The 15,835-nt window shown below is 44.8% G+C and overlaps 1 protein-coding gene and 5 non-coding genes across 7 annotated transcripts in view; all 6 read right to left on the reverse strand.

Annotated features, from left to right (window-relative positions):
• The window catches only part of itpr3 (inositol 1,4,5-trisphosphate receptor, type 3), a 69,780-nt gene that overhangs the window by 40,330 nt on the left and 13,615 nt on the right, over positions 1–15,835 (reverse strand). For both annotated transcript variants that reach the window (XM_041945897.1, XM_041945896.1), the window contains exons 3-20: positions 14,705–14,826; positions 14,117–14,203; positions 12,211–12,369; positions 11,207–11,305; positions 11,044–11,127; positions 10,698–10,844; positions 10,207–10,302; positions 9,960–10,004; positions 9,616–9,758; positions 9,333–9,432; positions 8,640–8,800; positions 8,159–8,300; positions 7,885–8,049; positions 6,533–6,705; positions 6,318–6,437; positions 5,954–6,035; positions 5,521–5,636; positions 5,136–5,387 (exon numbers count right to left, since the gene is read on the reverse strand). In XM_041945897.1, the coding sequence (XP_041801831.1) occupies positions 5,136–5,387; positions 5,521–5,636; positions 5,954–6,035; positions 6,318–6,437; positions 6,533–6,705; positions 7,885–8,049; positions 8,159–8,300; positions 8,640–8,800; positions 9,333–9,432; positions 9,616–9,758; positions 9,960–10,004; positions 10,207–10,302; positions 10,698–10,844; positions 11,044–11,127; positions 11,207–11,305; positions 12,211–12,369; positions 14,117–14,203; positions 14,705–14,826 (2,293 nt within the window). The remainder of the gene's footprint in view (positions 1–5,135; positions 5,388–5,520; positions 5,637–5,953; positions 6,036–6,317; positions 6,438–6,532; positions 6,706–7,884; positions 8,050–8,158; positions 8,301–8,639; positions 8,801–9,332; positions 9,433–9,615; positions 9,759–9,959; positions 10,005–10,206; positions 10,303–10,697; positions 10,845–11,043; positions 11,128–11,206; positions 11,306–12,210; positions 12,370–14,116; positions 14,204–14,704; positions 14,827–15,835) is intronic.
• trnak-uuu lies at positions 76–148 on the reverse strand. The gene has a single exon. It is a non-coding gene; the product is annotated as a tRNA-Lys (tRNA).
• trnak-uuu lies at positions 1,331–1,403 on the reverse strand. Its single transcript has one exon. It is a non-coding gene; the product is annotated as a tRNA-Lys (tRNA).
• Positions 2,349–2,421, reverse strand: trnak-uuu. The gene has a single exon. It is a non-coding gene; the product is annotated as a tRNA-Lys (tRNA).
• trnak-uuu lies at positions 2,984–3,056 on the reverse strand. Its single transcript has one exon. It is a non-coding gene; the product is annotated as a tRNA-Lys (tRNA).
• trnak-uuu lies at positions 4,320–4,392 on the reverse strand. The gene has a single exon. It is a non-coding gene; the product is annotated as a tRNA-Lys (tRNA).

Below are 15,835 nucleotides of genomic sequence, written 5' to 3' on the forward strand. Positions count from 1 at the left end.
AAGCAGGCTTCCTGTAGACCTCCATGAATACTGACAACTGAAGGAACCACACACGGACACACATAATAAACCAATCGCCTGAACAGGGACTTGAACCCTGGACCCTCAGATTAAAAGTCTGATGCTCTACCGTCTGAGCTACCCAGGCTTCAAAAACAGGAATTTTCCGGAAAAAAAAATGGCCGCCCCAAGTCAAAATACTGGTACACCAGGAACTTCGTGGATAGTGCAGTGTGACACATGGACCAAGATCCTTTAAGTCAATCTTAAAGGGTGTGGACACAGTCAATGAATCTGCAACAGCGCGGCTTCCTGACTTGTGGACATCACACACGTGTGTTGTGAGGAAGTCTGCAAGTCCTTCAGATTGTCCAGATTCACATTCGTGCCCAGTGCCACAAGCAGGCTTCATGTAGACCTCCATGAATACTGACAAGTGAAGGAACCACAGACCCATTGCAGTCAGTTGTGATCGGGTCAACAGAGACACAAAAACATGGCTATGTTTAAATCAAAGTTCTCGGATAGCAAGTGCAAATGGGGCCCTACAGACTTGTGGACATCACACACGTGTGTTGTGAGGAAGTCTGCAAGTCCTTCAGATTGTCCAGATTCACATTCGTGCCCAGTGCCACAAGCAGGCTTCCTGTAGACCTCCATGAATACTGACAAGTGAAGGAACCACACACGGACACACATAATAAACCATTCGCCTGAACTAAGTTCTGCTAAGTAACTGCTACAACATTAACGCAGAAGTTTAGATGCTATTTCTCATCTATCATTGGACTGAAGGGGGTCAACCTGGTTAGAATGGCACAAGGGAAAATGAAGACCCATTGCAGTCAGTTGTGATCGTGTCAACAGAGACACAAAAACATGGCTATGTTTAAATCAAAGTTCTCGGATAGCAAGTGCAAATGGGGCCCTACAGACTTGTGGACATCACACACGTGTGTTGTGAGGAAGTCTGCAAGTCCTTCAGATTGTCTAGATTCACATTCGTGCCCAGTGCCACAAGCAGGCTTCCTGCAGACCTCCATGAATACTGACAAGTGAAGGAACCACACACAGAGTTGCAGTCAGTTGTGATCGGGTCAACAGAGACACAAAAACATGGCTATGTTTAAATCAAAGTTCTCGGATAGCAAGTGCAAATGGGGCCCTACAGACTTGTGGACGTCACACACGTGTGTTGTGAGGAAGTCTGCAAGTCCTTCAGACTGTCCAGATTCACATTCATGCCCAGTGCCACAAGCAGGCTTCCTGTAGACCTCCATGAATACTGACAACTGAAGGAACCACACACGGACACACATAATAAACCAATCGCCTGAACAGGGACTTGAACCCTGGACCCTCAGATTAAAAGTCTGATGCTCTACCGTCTGAGCTACCCAGGCTTCAAAAACAGGAATTTTCCGGAAAAAAAAATGGCCGCCCCAAGTCAAAATACTGGTACACCAGGAACTTCGTGGATAGTGCAGTGTGACACACGGACCAAGATCCTTTAAGTCAATCTTAAAGGGTGTGGACACAGTCAATGAATCTGCAACAGCGCGGCTTCCTGACTTGTGGACATCACACACGTGTGTTGTGAGGAAGTCTGCAAGTCCTTCAGATTGTCCAGATTCACATTCGTGCCCAGTGCCACAAGCAGGCTTCCTGTAGACCTCCATGAATACTGACAAGTGAAGGAACCACAGACCCATTGCAGTCAGTTGTGATCGGGTCAACAGAGACACAAAAACATGGCTATGTTTAAATCAAAGTGTTCGAATAGCAAGTGCAAATGGGGCCCTACAGACTTGTGGACATCACACACGTGTGTTGTGAGGAAGTCTGCAAGTCCTTCAGATTGTCTAGATTCACATTCGTGCCCAGTGCCACAAGCAGGCTTCCTGTAGACCTCCATGAATACTGACAAGTGAAGGAACCACACACGGACACACATAATAAACCATTCGCCTGAACTAAGTTCTGCTAAGTAACTGCTACAACATTAACGCAGAAGTTTAGATGCTATTTCTCATCTATCATTGGACTGAAGGGGGTCAACCCAGTTTGAATGGCACAAGGGAAAATGAAGACCCATTGCAGTCAGTTGTGATCTGGTCAACAGAGACACAAAAATATGGCTATGTTTAAATCAAAGTTCTCGGATAGCAAGTGCAAATGGGGCCCTACAGACTTGTGGACGTCACACACGTGTGTTGTGAGGAAGTCTGCAAGTCCTTCAGACTGTCCAGATTCACATTCGTGCCCAGTGCCACAAGCAGGCTTCCTGTAGACCTCCATGAATACTGACAAGTGAAGGAACCACACACGGACACACATAATAAACCAATCGCCTGAACAGGGACTTGAACCCTGGACCCTCAGATTAAAAGTCTGATGCTCTACCGTCTGAGCTACCCAGGCTTCAAAAACAGGAATTTTCCGGAAAAAAAAATGGCCGCCCCAAGTCAAAATACTGGTACACCAGGAACTTCGTGGATAGTGCAGTGTGACACACGGACCAAGATCCTTTAAGTCAATCTTAAAGGGTGTGGACACAGTCAATGAATCTGCAACAGCGCGGCTTCCTGACTTGTGGACATCACACACGTGTGTTGTGAGGAAGTCTGCAAGTCCTTCAGATTGTCCAGATTCACATTCGTGCCCAGTGCCACAAGCAGGCTTCCTGTAGACCTCCATGAATACTGACAAGTGAAGGAACCACAGACCCATTGCAGTCAGTTGTGATCGTGTCAACAGAGACACAAAAACATGGCTATGTTTAAATCAAAGTTCTCGGATAGCAAGTGCAAATGGGGCCCTACAGACTTGTGGACATCACACACGTGTGTTGTGAGGAAGTCTGCAAGTCCTTCAGATTGTCTAGATTCACATTCGTGCCCAGTGCCACAAGCAGGCTTCCTGTAGACCTCCATGAATACTGACAAGTGAAGGAACCACACACGGACACACATAATAAACCAATCGCCTGAACAGGGACTTGAACCCTGGACCCTCAGATTAAAAGTCTGATGCTCTACCGTCTGAGCTACCCAGGCTTCAAAAACAGGAATTTTCCGGAAAAAAAAATGGCCGCCCCAAGTCAAAATACTGGTACACCAGGAACTTCGTGGATAGTGCAGTGTGACACACGGACCAAGATCCTTTAAGTCAATCTTAAAGGGTGTGGACACAGTCAATGAATCTGCAACAGCGCGGCTTCCTGACTTGTGGACATCACACACGTGTGTTGTGAGGAAGTCTGCAAGTCCTTCAGATTGTCCAGATTCACATTCGTGCCCAGTGCCACAAGCAGGCTTCCTGTAGACCTCCATGAATACTGACAAGTGAAGGAACCACAGACCCATTGCAGTCAGTTGTGATCGGGTCAACAGAGACACAAAAACATGGCTATGTTTAAATCAAAGTGTTCGAATAGCAAGTGCAAATGGGGCCCTACAGACTTGTGGACATCACACACGTGTGTTGTGAGGAAGTCTGCAAGTCCTTCAGATTGTCTAGATTCACATTCGTGCCCAGTGCCACAAGCAGGCTTCCTGTAGACCTCCATGAATACTGACAAGTGAAGGAACCACACACAGAGTTGCAGTCAGTTGTGATCGGGTCAACAGAGACACAAAAACATGGCTATGTTTAAATCAAAGTGTTCGAATAGCAAGTGCAAATGGGGCCCTACAGACTTGTGGACATCACACACGTGTGTTGTGAGGAAGTCTGCAAGTCCTTCAGATTGTCTAGATTCACATTCGTGCCCAGTGCCACAAGCAGGCTTCCTGTAGACCTCCATAAATACTGACAAGTGAAGGAACCACACACATAGTTGCAGTCAGTTGTGATCGTGTCAACAGAGACACAAAAACATGGCTATGTTTAAATCAAAGTTCTCGGATAGCAAGTGCAAATGGGGCCCTACAGACTTGTGGACATCACACACGTGTGTTGTGAGGAAGTCTGCAAGTCCTTCAGATTGTCTAGATTCACATTCGTGCCCAGTGCCACAAGCAGGCTTCCTGTAGACCTCCATGAATACTGACAAGTGAAGGAACCACACACAGAGTTGCAGTCAGTTGTGATCGGGTCAACAGAGACACAAAAACATGGCTATGTTTAAATCAAAGTTCTCGGATAGCAAGTGCAAATGGGGCCCTACAGACTTGTGGACGTCACACACGTGTGTTGTGAGGAAGTCTGCAAGTCCTTCAGACTGTCCAGATTCACATTCGTGCCCAGTGCCACAAGCAGGCTTCCTGTAGACCTCCATGAATACTGACAAGTGAAGGAACCACACACAATAAACCAATCGCCTGAACAGGGACTTGAACCCTGGACCCTCAGATTAAAAGTCTGATGCTCTACCGTCTGAGCTACCCAGGCTTCAAAAACAGGAATTTTACGGAAAAAAAAAATGGCCGCCCCAAGTCAAAACACTGGTACACCAGGAACTTCGTGGATAGTGCAGTGTGACACACGGACCAAGATCCTTTAAGTCAATCTTAGAGGGTGTGGACACAGTCAATGAATCTGCAACAGCGCTGTTGCCACACAGTATGAAGAGGCCATTAAACAGTGCTTTCAATCCCACCGTCAAGACATCAAGTGAGCAAATATCTTTTGGAAGAATTCTGTCCATCCAGCACACTTCTGCAGACTTAAGGGAATCTATGCCAAACAAAATGTCAGCTAATTAACTGCTACAACATTAACACAGAAGTTTAGATGCTATTTCTCATCTATCATTGGACTGAAGGGGGTCAACCCGGTTTGAATGGCACAAGGGAAAATGAAGACCCATTGCAGTCAGTTGTGATCTGGTCAACAGAGACACAAAAACATGGCTATGTTTAAATCAAAGTGTTCGAATAGCAAGTGCAAATGGGGCCCTACAGACTTGTGGACATCACACACGTGCATTGTGAGGAAGTCTGCAAGTCCTTCAGATTGTCTAGATTCACATTCGTGCCCAGTGACTAAGATATCAAGTCTGTTGAACTCCCCACTGAGGTATCCTGGATCTGCATGTGAAAAAGTGCGAAAAAACCAATCATGCAAGATAGAAAAAAATTCAAAAGACCTGATAATTCACATGACACATTGCTGTAGTATCAAAATCTACCAACTCTTTGATGGTGATGGAGGTGGGGATCTCAGTCCAGAGGCGAGCAAACTTCACCGGCGTCACCAGCTCCTGTGGGTCTCGGTCTACATGAGCATGGAGCATGAGGCGACAGAAGGAGGCCCGGAGGTCAAATGGCAGTGTCTCGTCCATCATACAGAGAAAGATGAGCTCAATGTCCAACTGCTTGGAGATCTCGTCTATGGCCAGATACTGACGATCCAAACACATTCGCGCAAAGAGTTTCAGCTGATACCTTCAGGTGTACACAGAAACAGACAGGTTCCATGTACTTTGCTCTCTGCTAATGCCATTCTTCGATGAACGTACAATATAGCGTTTTAAATAAATTAAATGAAATAAAACGTGAAAACTGTGTTTGTGTTTACCGGTAGTAGGTTAGGACGTTCTCATCGTGAGCGTTTCCTTGTCTTGCCTCCTGAGCCAGTTGTCTGATGCTCTTCTCTTGTCTCTCATTGGTCTTGTCTGTCCACACCAGCCACACCTACAGGAAGACACAAGAATAAAATCAAACTGAATAGATGGACATGACCTTCCCCTGCGTCATTGTTAAAAATGAGAACTTGTTTCATGGATGTGCATGCAGTTTTTTTTTCACTCTATGTGATGAAGGCAACAAAACGGTCTATGGCATTGTCACCATAAAAACACAACAACAGTAGTATTATCGGAGCATCATCGTAACACTGTGGTTGTGATTCTATCGTCCCAGGTGTGTTTGTGGCCAGGGAAACTTAGTTGCTTGGCATGTGTGGGGGTAAACAAAGTGATTAAAAAGTAAAAAAAAAAAAAAAAACCTACCTCATCCTCATCTCCATAGTCATCCATGCCCATGTATTCTCCCTGAACACCACCAGGGGGGGCTTCTCTGGGAACACGTCGTCTGGATGGAGCGAAACAGAAGTCAAGTGAAATTCTAACACATTAAATGACATTGAAAGTATAATTTGCTATTATCAATTCCTCTTTGCAATGTACTCATGAATGAACAGAAAAATCAGTTTTGCTGCCTCCCATTTAACTCTCATGCAGGTTTGTCTTGCTGAATGTCCATGTCTACTACAGACTACACTATGACAGATATCCTGTCATTTCTCGATGGTTAATGTGCTGTCCAGAACCACAAGGTTTAAAGATCAAAGGTCATGCCTCCCTTCCTCCTCACTCTGTCTTTATGAGGATGTCCTGGTTTTTAGGGTCCAGCACACATTTACAGATGAGCTCCTGAGTGACGGGAATGGCCACATTGTTGGACACACACAGGTCTGACAGGTAGTCCAGAAACCTAACGAAACACACACACAAAGGCCATATAAGCACAATAAAATAACAACAATACACTGACCAACTCTCCCCCCTGTCTCCCTCCCCCAGGTGTACCTGGGCTCTCGGTTCTTGCGGACCAGACTGACAAAGGTCTCCACTTCAGTCTTGGTGATGTGTTTCTCCAGCAATTTCCGGTTGTTGTGCAGCAGGGCAGTGATGGTGTCCTCAGCCAGGATGTCATAACCAATCTGACTCTGCATCACACCAAACTGCTTTGCTATATGCTCCTGGAGGTTGGAGGAGGGGAGAGAGACTGATTGAACAGGGGACTCAATCACTTCTTGCTTTTCACCTCTTTGTATTTAGTTTTTTTGCCAACAGTAACAACATCACCATCACACACACCTATACCATAATCATCATGGTCATCATTACCATCATCGTTTTTAGCCTGTCAACTATCATCACTAACTTCATCATTTTTGTTCTGAGTGTCCCTACCGTCAACGTCATCATCATCATCATCAGAGTTTATTCTCAACCTTGTGAACAACAGGTGACATCTCACCTAAAGGTCCATTTAGTAGCCGTTTTGGAGCCTTCAGCTTCTGTCTATCTGCTTTCTTCTGCAGATAGAGTTTGCTAAGTTGTCAGAATTGTATTTTCTAAGGATTTTAAGGCATTTTGTCAACTTAACGAAATCCATCTGCTGCTTATGTGATATGACTGAAAGCTCCAGAACGGCTACAAAATGGACATTGAGGGGAGATTCTTAGTTCTGTCAACTAATCATCTCCATCACAATTATCTCTTCCCTTATAATCATCATCTTTTTTTCTTCATCCTTTATTGAACCAGGTTAAAGTCGTGTTGAGATTAAAATCTTTTAAGAGAGACTTCTGTCAAGAGGATAGCATTCACAATAACACCGTTGTCACACATTACCAAAGACTATAAATGATAATTAGACAGATGCATAAACAGGTATTTAAGTTTCAAAACTACCCAAAATGAAGTAAAAACAACTAATTAGAAGCAAATGTAACTTGAAACGGATGTCTCATTGAAAAGACAAATTCTGATCTGTAGCACCTCAATACTAATTTGAGATTATTTAAATTTTAAGCAGGAGTCTGTGGAGTAAGTTGAGCTGGTAGCTTTTTCCCACATGTCTTCATTTAATATCATTGTGGGAATTGCAGGGTCCAGCATTTGTGGACCTTCCCAAGACTTGGTTTGTTGTCAAGATGAGTAGATAGAAAACAGTATCATCTGCATAAAATGGTACAATTTATTGGATAATTTGTCACAAATCTTATTTTTATATACAGAAAAGGTAAATGGTCCCAGTATAGGATATCCCCTTTGACATGGAAAGATCCAGCTGACTGAACACATTGAGTTCTCTGGTAGTTGACTAGGGGGATCATCATTACCATCATTTTCATCATCATCATCCTCCTCACCTGGTTCTTGCGGTAGTCTTCCTGGGAGTGCCGGAGGACTCTGTAACAGAGTCTGAACATGTACTGGTAGGGAGAGTTCTTCTGGTCCGCCAGCTCCTCCAGACGCAGCAGAGGACCCTCCCCTCCACCCCGTTCCTTAAAGGGAGCCTTCAGGATGCCAAAGATCTGAGCACACAATCACACACCAGACACCAGTTTGTTGGTGGTCATCAGCATTTGGCTCGAGCATTTCCTGCTTGTGTTTTTAAATCCTTGAGGAAGTTTTGGATCATACCTGTTTGAGGATGTTCTGTTCTCTCATCAGTTTCTGTCTCTCTCGGTTGGCTTTGGTCATAGCTACATCCAAGACTGGCTGACCGCTATTGATGACATCAGCCACAAAGAAAACCACGTCCTCAAGCAGCTTGATGGCAAACCTGATCAACAAAGCCATTGGTTATCAGCGGTTCCTCAAGGTCTTCCTCCCTATCTGCTCTTGCTTATGTTCCCATGAATCTCCTTCAGAAATGAAACAGTTAAATCAGCTCTCTGGACCTGGAAACCTAACCAACCAGTGACTGCCAGTATTGATTTGTGATTTGGAAAAGACGAGACGGCTAATTCTTGTCAAGTGCAAACCACGTGGTCCACGTATCCATCTTTGATTAAATACATTTTAATCTAATTAAAAAGGATAATCTGACAGCTTTAAGATCACTGCCCTTACCACACAAACACACATGAACACGCACACACACACACACTCAGTATCGTACCGGCGGTCGTTCTGGCTGATGAAGCCCTGGCTGAACTGGTCCACCACGGTGCTCAACATGGCGCTGGCATCATTGGCAAAGTCCAGATCTCTGATCTCCATCACAGGAACAGAGACGATGGCGAACGCCTCCTTATCCTCTTTAGTGGGACACGTTCCTAACTGCAGCAGGAGTTGGATTAAAATACTCCTCACACACTGATGGACAGTAACTCCAGCTCTGATTTTTTCTCCACAAAATACTACCTGCTGTATGTTAGTTTCTAAATATCACATTTTCACATGTTTACATGTTTGACCATATGGTTTTTCTCTTTTTCATGTGGAAAAAGCTTCACACTCTGCTTCTATCTGTATGTCACATGAAGACTAGTGTTAATATGATGCCTGAATTTCTCTGAAACTTTTTTTTTCTATTGATCAAAAGAACCAAAATGTTTTCAAATTTTAAACGTGAAGAAAAGAATAATAATTCAGGAACAATTAAAGAGTAGATATGTGTGAATCTGCCAGCTTTTAGTACTTGACAGTTTCCAATCTTCGGTCCTATGAACTCGAGCTGAAAGAACTGACCAACCAATGGACCAATCAATCAATTTTTCAACAGGAAATTATTGGGCGACTATTTCGCTAACACTTGCAAACACAGTCGGTTCACAGCATGTGAGCATGTCTGAACTGGAGTGGGACGAACCATGAGTCTGATGGGTCTCTCCTCGTCTATATCGATGGGGACGTTGGTGCTCTGGATCCAGGTGTTGGTACACAGATGTCTCAGTCGTACGTACGAGTTTCTGGAAGACAAACAGATCACTCTGTGTGCAGTTCTGTTTGAAGGTCTTCATGGTTATCTGGGCCATAAAGGCTCACTTGATAAATGAATCAACATCCTCATCAGTCTGCTGCTGTGAAACAAATCCTGCTTTCACTCGCCGGCTCGTTCCGAGCAGGTGGCCGAACCCAGCGAGAGATCTTACCGTGGCACGAACGAGTCGGTCTTCTGCAGCGTGGTCGGGTCAAGCTCGAACAGCGAGGCGATGTCGTTCCCATGAGCCACTGCCACCAACTTGTACTTAATCCTCTCACCGTGGTAACGCTTGTTGGTACGACTACTGTCCACCTGCAGAGAGGTCAGAGGCCAGGGTGAAGCTGAGGAGGTGAGAGGGTTGGAAGACACAAACTGACCTCTTTAAGGTAGTTTCTGCTGCACGCTGATGTTTTAGTCATAAAGTAAAGTCATCATAATGTTCAGACCAGTTCAGTCTTCAGCCTCTCTGGTGCTGATGAAGTGACAACAGTAAAGAGTTAAACTGGGACTCACTGAGGATGACGGCTCTGCGTTGTCTCCTTTATAGCCTGGGTTCTCCTACAACAACAACACCACAAGCACGTTTTCCTCAGACCCTTCAGAACCTTTGTTCCAGTTAGTTTAGATATTAGAGTTATTATCACTGACAGAAATGGTGGACAAAACTGCAACAATAAGACCACAGTCAGCAACATCCTGCTGGCGCTAAAAATCTGACCAGTCACTCATCAGTCCTTCCACCCAGCGTTGCCATGGTTACCTCAGCAGCCAGGTAGTTCCCGGTGGCCAGGTGTTTGAAGCGGTAGAGACTGTTCCAGTGTCCCGCCCCCCCACGACATGGGTCATGATGGACAACCTGATGGACCAATCAGTACAGAGAGAGTTTAAACCAATGTGAGCTTCAAAGGAAACTGTTTGTCTCTGTCTCTCTCTGTCTGTCTGTGTCTCTCTCTCTGCCTCACCCTGTCTCTGTGTCTGTCTCTCTCACATTATCTCTCTCTCTCTGTCTCGCTCTCTCTGTCCGTCTCTCTGTCTCTCTCTGTCTCTCTGTGTCTCTCTCTCTCTGTCTGTCTCTCTCTCTCTCTGTCCCTCTCTCTGTCTCTCTCTCTCTCTCTCTCTGTCTCTCTCTCTGTCCCTCTCTGTCTCTCTCTGTCTGTGTCTCTGTCCCTCTCTGTCTCTCTCTCTGTCTGTGTCTCTCTCTGTCCCTCTCTCTCTCTCTGTCTCTCTCTGTCTCTGTGTCTCTGTTCGTACCTCGACCTCCCACAGGGCGTTGGAGCTGGTTGCTGATGTTGCCGACTGTCTCAGTGTGGTTCGGAGGAAAACGTGCAGTTTGCTCTTGTACTCGTCGCAGGTCAGAAACTTTTCCTGCTCGGCGTGAAACAAACGCACGACATCGCCCTGACAGGCAGGAAGTGACACAAGCGTTAAAGTCTGCAGCGTTTGTCTGCTCTGTTTCTTCTCAACAGCAACAGCAGCTGAGGCTCATGGGTATTGTAGTATTTGAAAGTATCAAACGAGCCAAACTGCAGGAAAAAGCAGATTTCTCAGAAACAAAGCTGGAATAATTCAATCTGTCTGCTGTGTGTCAGTAACTCACTCCTTTGAGGACTTCCTCTCTGTGGTCACTGAACATCATGAACAGGTTGATCTTCCAGCTGGTGTTGCAGTTCACAGAGTTCACCTGCAGAGGGAGGAAGAGCCGTTTACTGGGGGGTTCTGATAGTACTGGTCTCAGTCTCAGTGTCAGTGCTGCGTCTCACCTCTTTGCAGCCTGGATGGTCGGTCAGTTCGTAGTTTGAAGCGTGAAGCGGCTGACCAGCGTTCACCGGGTTCAGGATCACTTTGTCTCCCACAACCACCTGCAAGAGGCAGCAAAATACCCATACTGCTACAACTACTACAACTACTTCAGTTACTACTTCAACTGATAGTATCTGTGGTTCTTCTGGCCAAAAGAAGTAATTAATAAGCATGAGTCAGGATCAGCTGGATCAGGTACAGGCTTGGTTCAGGTCTCAGTTTCATGTTTAACTCAAGCTCCACTTACTAGCTTTTTTCTGACAGACCTCACCAGCAGATGAAGGCTGTGAGATGTGACTGAAAGGTCCAGAAAAACATAGAAAGAGGTCCTTGAGTTAAATTTTGTGTCAAACTGCTAAATCATTCCAGCCCTGATCTTATGAAGGACATCAGCACACGGACTCAAAGAAAGACACACACACAGTTCATCTGAAAATGACTCATTGTGTTTGTTTTAACATTTTACACAGTCCACACTGCTACTGCCGCTACTATTACAACTACTGATAGTACGACTACTGATATAACACTGTCTGTACCACCACTACTGACTGAAAATACCTCTAAAAGCAATAATTAATTGACTGTAACTCCTGCTAACAGCAGCATCCACAGAAAACACACTTTCTTTGACTGTAGTTTCCACAGCTGCAGGATTTTAGTTGTTCTTGAGCATTTTCTTTGGGTCTTTTTAAAAATCTGTTCCTGGTTTATTTGTACTGTTTCTGCTTTCTAATCTGTTTTCGGTGTATGAACATAGTGTTGCGTCTTTGTTGCTTGAAATATGCTGTATTTATTATTATTACTAATGTGCGGATCATGATTATTTATTTTTAATTATTATTTGAGAAAAGGTCACTGGAGACATGAAACTGATGAATAACTCTGAAGCTCTCCCTGTGAGCACAGTGAATGTGCTGTAAACCTGGTCTGCAGTGTGAGGTGTTCAGGATGGTGGATTTACATTGTCTCCGTTGGCGCGGAGCTTCCAGAACGGCTGGATGAAGAGCCAGGAGCCTTCGTTCCCCGTCCCGTCCAGAGTGACCCGCATGGCGTTCTTCTCCAACAGAGCCGGCAGACGCTTGTTCACTGTCAGGTATTTATTACTCTTCATATGGAGCAACTGGGCACAGAGAATATGCATATAAAGTCTGGTGATTGTTTATCATTTTTGCTTGTGTTCAGACTCAAACCAGCAGTAATGCTAACTGCTAACTGCTAACAGCTGATAGATCTTCTTCCTCTGGGCCACAGAGCTCCATTGAAACACATCAGTGAGCCTCACTGTTGCTTCATGAACACTCAGTGTAGTTTATTCTGACAGTGAGCAGCTATTCAAAGGATAAGTTCAAAATTGATCACATTTCACAAGTGTGACCTGATGAAGACTGAACTGTTTCCCTGCTGAGCTGCAGTGAAATGACGGTAACAAAAACACTTCAAAGGCTTCAAATCTGGAACAAATCCACTTAATTTGTCTGAAGTCTAATCTGAGCTTCAGATAAAGTGTGGTATACATTCTGGATAAGAAAGGGATCTTTGAATGTCCACTATGAACAGCAGGAACACATGTGAGCTGTGTTTGAGGATTCATGACTGCAGCAGCAACCAATGGGCTTTAAGCTGAGAGCCACAGACAGGAAGTCGGACAGTTCCTGAGAAACATACGGAATAAAGCTGCTTCATCATTCTCAGACACACTGAGTGTGTTTAAACATGTGAAAGGTGCGGCTCAGTTTTCATTTGTGCTGTGGTTTAATGGAGTGTTACAGATCCATGCAACCTCCTCCACACCTTCAACACACACACACACACAAACACAGACACACACACACACACACACACCCACACACAGTGAGAGTCTGGGTGTGGCTGCTGCTGAGTGTAACTGTGTCAGATTGTTAAGATAAAGACTCCTGCAGGAGAAAGGTGTGTGTGTGTGTGTGTGTGTGTGTGTGTATGTGTGTATGTGTGTGTGTGTGTGTATGTGTGTGTGTGTTATGTTGACAGATCTTCACTCTGAAGCAAGGTCAATATTGACTCTAACAGATAGCAATACACTGACACACAGAGCAAAGCAGTAAGACTGTGTGTGTGTGTGTGTGTGTGTGCACTTGTGTGTACGTGTGTGTACACACGAGTGTCAGACAGGTACAATAAATGATCACATATGTATCACAGAGAAAGTCAAAAGGACACGTTGCCCTGGTGACAGGTGTGAACCTGGTTGTCATGGCAGCATGAGCGCTGTTGGACGCAGACGTGTTCAGTCGTGTTCAGTCACACCGCATACCGGCCGGTGACGTACTGAATACATCTATTCAAGTATTTTTGTTTTCATCGTGTGTGATCAGTTCTGTTTTTGTCGTCGTCTGGTGGAAGAAGATCAATATCAGCACATACGGCTGAAACACGGTCGCAGTCTGCCTGCTGCTCCTGAGAGACGCTGCTGAATAACGAACAGGAAAGAGCTTCTGCACAACATGATGATGTCACAGTGAAGACGACCTTTGACCTGATGGATAGAAAACGTCCTCACTTCATCATTTTATGAGGTTTTGTGATAATTGGTGGATGAATTCTCTCGTGTCAGAAAGGCGTTCCCGAGGTGCTCTGTTCATGAGACGGACGGACAACCTGAAAACACGAGGCCACAGCTGTCTCTACAAACAGGGGCTCGGGACTGGGCCCCCCCTGACCCCTTAGGGTCCTGGATTTTTAGTGCTGGGCTACAACAATGACAGACATCAAAGAGTTTTCTCACTGAAATCAGCATGTGACAACCCATCTCCAGTTTCATGTTTAACCTGTAAATATTATTTTGTTTGCTCCTTGAAGAAGAAGAAGAAGAAGAAGAAGAAGTCGTTCACCTGCATGACAGTTCCATATTTGACCACGTCTCCGTGGACTTTCTTGTTTTCTGTCTCGTTCTGTTTCTGTTCCAGGTTGGACGCATGCTGGAAGAAACACACACACACACACACACACACACACACACACACTTGTCTCTTTTTACTGAGAACATGGTGTAACATCAGGGTGTGAACATCATCTTCATACTCTTCATACAACCAAACAATAATCATGAGCAGCAAACATACAGTCAGATTAACGGCAGTGTTGCTAATACTGAAACAGAGACTGACGGGGGGTCAGCAGTAGTTTGTGAGTAGTGCTTGTTCTCTTTATTCATATACTACAGATTATTACTGATGTGTTTTTGATAAACCTCATCTGTGATTATTAGACATATGTTATTCATTTTCCACCAAACATTTGAGCTTCAGCAGCAAACATCACTTTCCATCACACTTAGTTCTGTTATTCTGCTTTACTCTGTGTTCAACGACCATCTAAGAAAAAGTGCAGTGATTGGACGAGTTATGCATCGACTCGGGGGCTTATTGATTGATGATCTGGATCATCAATGTTTAGGGGGGGGGGGGCGTGTCTCTTACCTGTAGTTTCTGCAGCAGAACCACATCAGCGATCTTGTCCTTCTCATGTTTGGCTTGTTTGGCTTTCCAGAACTGTTTCTGAGCCGAGTACCGGCTCATGGGACACACCTTAAACAGGCAATCTGAGCGAGGACAGAACAGGACAGATGGACACTGTTCAGCTCAAAGACACAGGGCTAAACATTCATTCTGTCATTTCTCAGAAACGCCCTGAACAACCTTATTCTCCATAATCTTAGAAGGTAAATAACCTTAATCTTACACATGGTGTATTGATATGAGGACTCACTGTGCTGTGGTTTGGGTTGAGAAATTAGTTCCGGGGTGATGATTGGTCAGTGGACCAGCACGTGAAGCTAATTAGCTGTTTTGGTTTGAGAACATCAAACTGGTGAAGCATCTGACATTAAGCCTCTCTGACTGTATGTGTGTGTGCTTCATCCAGAGATTTATCTCTGCCATATGACCAAGTATAGTCTCTGTTTCTGTCAGCTGATTAACCAGCAGTGGGAGTCTTTAAAGACACGATCAAATGGACGCTTTAAATTCCTGGAAAACTGGAAATATTTGATGGGAACGTCACCGAACCCTCGTAGAACAACACTGAACAAAATATAAACTGCTTTTTCTGTTTCCTCCCATTTTTTATCAGTTGAAATAAAAGATCTACGAGTCTTTCTGCGCACACAAAAGGCTTGTTCCTCTCAAATTTTGATCAGAAATTTAAATCCATGTTACTGAGCACAAGAAAATTTCTCCGTTGTGAGATTAATGAAGTTTTATCTTATCTAATCAATCCATCCACCTGACAGGTGTGGCAGAAGAGCTGTTTAAACAGCAGATTACTGCACAGGTGTGCTGCGGGCTGCTCATGATAAGGCAGCCGATACAACGCCACGATGTTGCACGTTTCAAGGAGTTTGCAGCTGGCGAGTTGACTGCAGGAATATCTACCAGATACCAGGTACCATCTACCTGTTCATGTGACCTGAATGTTCATTTCACTACCATCGGCCGTCACCAGAGTCGTTTCTGAGTATTTGGCCTCATACTACAGATCACGTGGAACCACGGAGGCCCAGGACTTCTACATCCAGCTTCTCCACCAGCAACATCACCTGAGACCAGCCA

Source organism: Chelmon rostratus, chromosome 10, assembly GCF_017976325.1.
Source record: "Chelmon rostratus isolate fCheRos1 chromosome 10, fCheRos1.pri, whole genome shotgun sequence".
Lineage (NCBI taxonomy): Eukaryota > Metazoa > Chordata > Actinopteri > Chaetodontiformes > Chaetodontidae > Chelmon > Chelmon rostratus.